The sequence below is a fragment of the Triticum urartu genome, chromosome 2, assembly GCF_003073215.2.
Source record: "Triticum urartu cultivar G1812 chromosome 2, Tu2.1, whole genome shotgun sequence".
In the NCBI taxonomy this organism is placed as follows: Eukaryota; Viridiplantae; Streptophyta; class Magnoliopsida; order Poales; family Poaceae; genus Triticum; species Triticum urartu.
Genome location: NC_053023.1, coordinates 151,046,486 through 151,050,805, shown reverse-complemented (window position 1 = coordinate 151,050,805; position 4,320 = coordinate 151,046,486). Strand labels below are relative to the sequence as shown.

The window sequence follows — 4,320 nt, the reverse complement described above, 5'->3', positions numbered from 1 at the left end:
TGTCATCAGAGACAGTAAATAGAAAATTTGTTGCAGCAGGTGGGCGTTGGTACCATCATTTGCCTAATACACTAACTGATGAAGCTTACGCTGCCATCGGTGGCCATGTGCTGAAACAATCATACATTTGAGCCTATTTGAAAAATAACAATAATCAGATAGTTGGTTGATCAAATGGTCAATAGGATGACTGAGCGCATACCAAAAGATGCCTTAATCCTCGATTAAATGTACTAGTATAAAAGGTCCTGGAGATATCATGGAAATTAAGAAATCCAACAAGGTCAGGATTTATGAACTTGCTTGCACGCAGAAGCATATATAGTAAACAAGGAAAACGTCCTCACCTATCCATCATGTCAAGCTCCACCATCCCTCATGTTTAATTAGGAAACAAACTTCAGCAATCAGTAGACCATGGTCAGTGGCATCCCTCTGTAAGGACAGAGCAGAGAAGAGTAACGTTCCCAATGGCTTCTGATGGGCTCCCAGAGGCAGTAGCACCCAAGACGAAGAAGAGCAACATCAAGTATGCCTCCACCTGCGCCGTCGTCGCCTCCATGGCCTCCATCGTCCTCGGCTACGGTACACATGTTGACATTATCACCTCGTCGTCTGATTCTGTCTCGTGTCTACCAGCGATGATGATTGCTGCATGAACTGTTCCTTTCATGGCCGCATGCAGACATCGGTGTGATGAGCGGGGCGTCGCTGTACATCCAGAAAGACCTCGAGATCACGGACGTGCAGGTGGAGATCCTGATGGGCATCCTGAGCATCTACTCCATCGTCGGCTCCTTCGCGGCCGGCATGACGTCCGACTGGATCGGCCGCCGCTTCACGGTGATCTTTGTCGCCGCTTTCTTCTTTGCTGGTGCCTTGCTCATGGGCTTCGCGAGCGGCTACACCATGCTCATGCTTGGTCGCTTCGTGGCTGGCATCGGCGTGGGCTACGCCATCGTGATCGCGCCCCTGTACACGGCTGAGATCGCCCCGGCATCGGCCCGCGGCTTCCTCGTGTCCTTCGCGGAGGTCTTCATCAACCTTGGTATCCTCTTCGGCTACGTCTCTAACTACGCCTTCGCTCGCCTGCCGCTCCACCTCGGCTGGCGCTTCATGCTCGGCATCGGCGCGGTGCCGTCCGTCCTGCTCGCCCTCTTGGTGTCCGGCATGCCGGAGTCTCCCCGGTGGCTCGTCATGAAAGGCCGCCTCGCGGACGCGAGGGTCGTGCTGGAGAAGATCACCGACACGCCGGAGGAGGCCGAGGAGCGCCTCGCTGACATCAAGACCGCCGCCGGCATCCCAGAGGACCTCGATGGCGACGTGGTCGTCGTGCCCAGGAAGAGAGGCGGCGAGGAGAAGCAGGTGTGGAGAGAGCTCATCCTGTCGCCGACCCCTTCCATGCGGCGAATGCTGCTCGCGGCGCTCGGCGTCTTCTTGTTCCAGCAGTTGACGGGCTCCGACTCCGTGGTGCTCTACAGCCCGCGCGTGTTCGAGAGCGCCGGCATCACCGGCGACGACCAACTCCTGGCCGCCACCTGCGCCATGGGCGTCGCCAAGACGCTCGTCATCCTGGTCGCCATGTTCCTCCTCGACCGCGTCGGCCGGCGGCCGCTGCTGTTATGCAGCACTGGCGGCATGATCGTCTCGCTCGTCGGCCTCGCGACGGGCCTCACCGTCGTGGACCAGAACCCGGACGCGAGGGTCCCGTGGGCGGTCAGCCTGTGCGTGGCGTCCGTCCTGGCCTACGTGTCATTCTTCTCCGTCGGCCTCGGGCCCGTGACGGGCGTGTACACCACGGAGATATTGCCGCTGCGGGTGCGCGCGCTGGGCTTCGCGGTCGGGGCGGCCGGCAACCGCGTGGTGAGCGGCGTCATGTCCATGGCCTTCCTCTCGCTGTCCGGCGCCATCACGCTCGGCGGAACCTTCTTCCTCTACGCCGGCGTCGCCGTGCTCGCGTGGGTGTTCTTCTTCACGTGTCTCCCGGAGACGCGCGGCCGGACGCTGGAGGAGATGGGCAGTCTGTTCGGCATGACCGACACGGGGCCGGAGGCAGAAGATGCTGCCCCCGGGACACAGGACGCGAGCTGCAGGGCGAGACTCTTGATTAATCACATGAATATTTGGGGCTCAGTACATAGAAAGGTGTGTGTAGGACACATCTAAATGTTATGTCACGTCTAATCTGATGTTCATTATGTTTGTTGTTTACTTTATTTTGTTTGTTGTTGTTGCGTTTATTTATGGGAGCTTAGATGCGACATCCTTAGAAAAACATTTAGTTGTGAATTAGACAAACTGAGGTTTGTATATGACACATCTAGATGTGACATCTAAGTTAATGTCCACTCTGTTTGTGGTCAATTTTTTTGTCCTATTTTTTATTTTTTATTGCTGCATTATATGTTTGTGTGAGTTTAGATATGACATTCTTAAAAAACATCTAGATGTGAATTAGACAAACTAATATAAAAATATGCCGCCAAAGGTGGTTGGTCTCGGTTTTCTTTGTTACTTTGCATACTTTTGCTTCTTACATTTTGGAACACCTCGACACATTTGTGTTTCACTGCACGTCTGCGATAGTCCACCGCATGGATCACTAGTAGAATGCCCATGTTACTATGATGTCCCTGATTTGACCGTACATTAATCATACACGTAAATGTATACGATCAAGAATAAAAACTCACGGGAAAAATATCACAACATAACTCTAGACACAAATTAAAAAAATACAAGCTTTATATTACAAGGCAGGGGCCTCGAGGGCTCGAATACGTAACCTCGAATATACAAGAGTCAGCGGAAGAAATAATATCTGAGTACAGACATAAGTTAAACAAGTTTGTATTAAGAAGGCTAGCACAAAAGTAGCAACGATCGAAAAGGCAAGACCTCCTGCCTAGGACCTCCTAACTACTCCTCGAAGCCGAGCTCCACGTAGAAACATCCTCGGGATCCTCTGGCTCCTGAACTCCATCATCTGGTTGCGACATCCGAGAAAATTGGAAAAGGTGGAAACGAGAGAGCAAAGCAACCGTGAGTACTCATCCAAAGTACTCGCAAGCAAGGATCTACACTACATATGCTGTAACAGCCTCGATGAGACTATCTCCCACGTGTCGAAACACGACTTTGAGACATAACCGCATTGAAAGCAATGTCGCAAGTGAGGTAATCTTCACAACAATCCATGTAAATAAATAAAGGGAAAGGTACATAGCTGGCTTACACTCGCCACGTCACACAAAAACACAAATAAGTCATTACATTCATCCAATACACTCAAGGTCCGACTACGGAACCAAAATAAAGATCAACCCCCAAAAGCGACAAAGTCCCCGATCGCCCCAACCGGGCACCACTACTGATCAAATGGGAAAGACATGTAGTAACGACGAGAATCTTCATCGAACTCCCACTTGAGCTCGGTCATATCATCTGGAGCGGCATCATCGGTCCCTGCATCTGGTTTTGGGAGTAATCTGTGAGTCACGGGGACTCAGCAATCTTACACCCTCGCGATCAAGACTATTTAAGCCTATAGGAAGGGTAAAGGTATGATGTGGAGCTGCAGCAAGCGACTAGCATATTTGGTGGCTAACATATGCGCAAAAGAGAGCGAGAAGAGAAGGCAAAGGCACGAGCGACAAACTATGATCAAGAAGTGATCCTAGACAACCTACGTCAAGCATTACTCCAACACCGTGTTCACTTCCCGGACTCCGCCGAGAAGAGACCATCACGGTTACACACGTGGTTGATGCATTTTAATTAAGTTAAGTTTCAGGTTATCTACAACCGGATATTAATAAATTCCCATCTGCCCATAACCGCGGGCATGACTTTCGAAAGTTCAAATCCCTACAAGGGAGTCCCAACTTAGCCTATCACAAGCTCTCACGGTCAACGAAGGATATTCCTTCTCCCAAGACATTCTGATCAGACTCGACATCCCGGTTACAAGACATCCTTAACAATGGTAAAACAAGTCCAGCAACACCGCCCGAATGTGCCGACAAATCCCGATAGGAGCTGCACATATCTTGTTCTCAGGGCACACTCAGATGAGCGCTCCATACAACTAAAACCAAACCTCGAGTTTCCCCGAGGGGGCACTGCACAAGGCTCTAGTTTGGACCAACACTCAGAGGAGCACTGGCCGGGGGGGGGGGGGGGAAAATAAAGAAAACCCCCGGGCCCCGGACACCCAAGGGAAAAAGAGGCTAGGTGGCGAATGGTAAAACCAAGGTTGGGCATTGCTGGAGGAGTTTTATTCAAGGCGAACTGTCAAGGGGTTCCCATTATAACCCAACC

The 4,320-nt window shown here is 51.5% G+C and overlaps 1 protein-coding gene across 1 annotated transcript; it reads left to right on the top strand.

The window, feature by feature from the left end:
* The first annotated feature begins 301 nt into the window (after positions 1 to 301).
* Positions 302 to 2,505, top strand: LOC125541317 (putative polyol transporter 1). Its single transcript, XM_048704761.1, has 2 exons — positions 302 to 585; positions 686 to 2,505. Exons 1-2 carry the CDS (start codon positions 471 to 473, stop codon positions 2,164 to 2,166), a joined length of 1,596 nt encoding a protein of 531 aa, XP_048560718.1. The 5' UTR covers positions 302 to 470; the 3' UTR covers positions 2,167 to 2,505.
* Positions 2,506 to 4,320: the final 1,815 nt, after the last annotated feature.

What these genes read in the sequence shown, in the direction of transcription:
- LOC125541317 (XM_048704761.1), top strand. Translation starts at nt 471, where the DNA reads ATGGCTTCTGATGGGCTCCCAGAGGCAGTAGCACCCAAGACGAAGAAG. An exon ending in CTCCATCGTCCTCGGCTACG is followed by an intron (nt 586 to 685) that starts GTACACATGTTG and finishes GGCCGCATGCAG; the next exon opens with ACATCGGTGTGATGAGCGGG.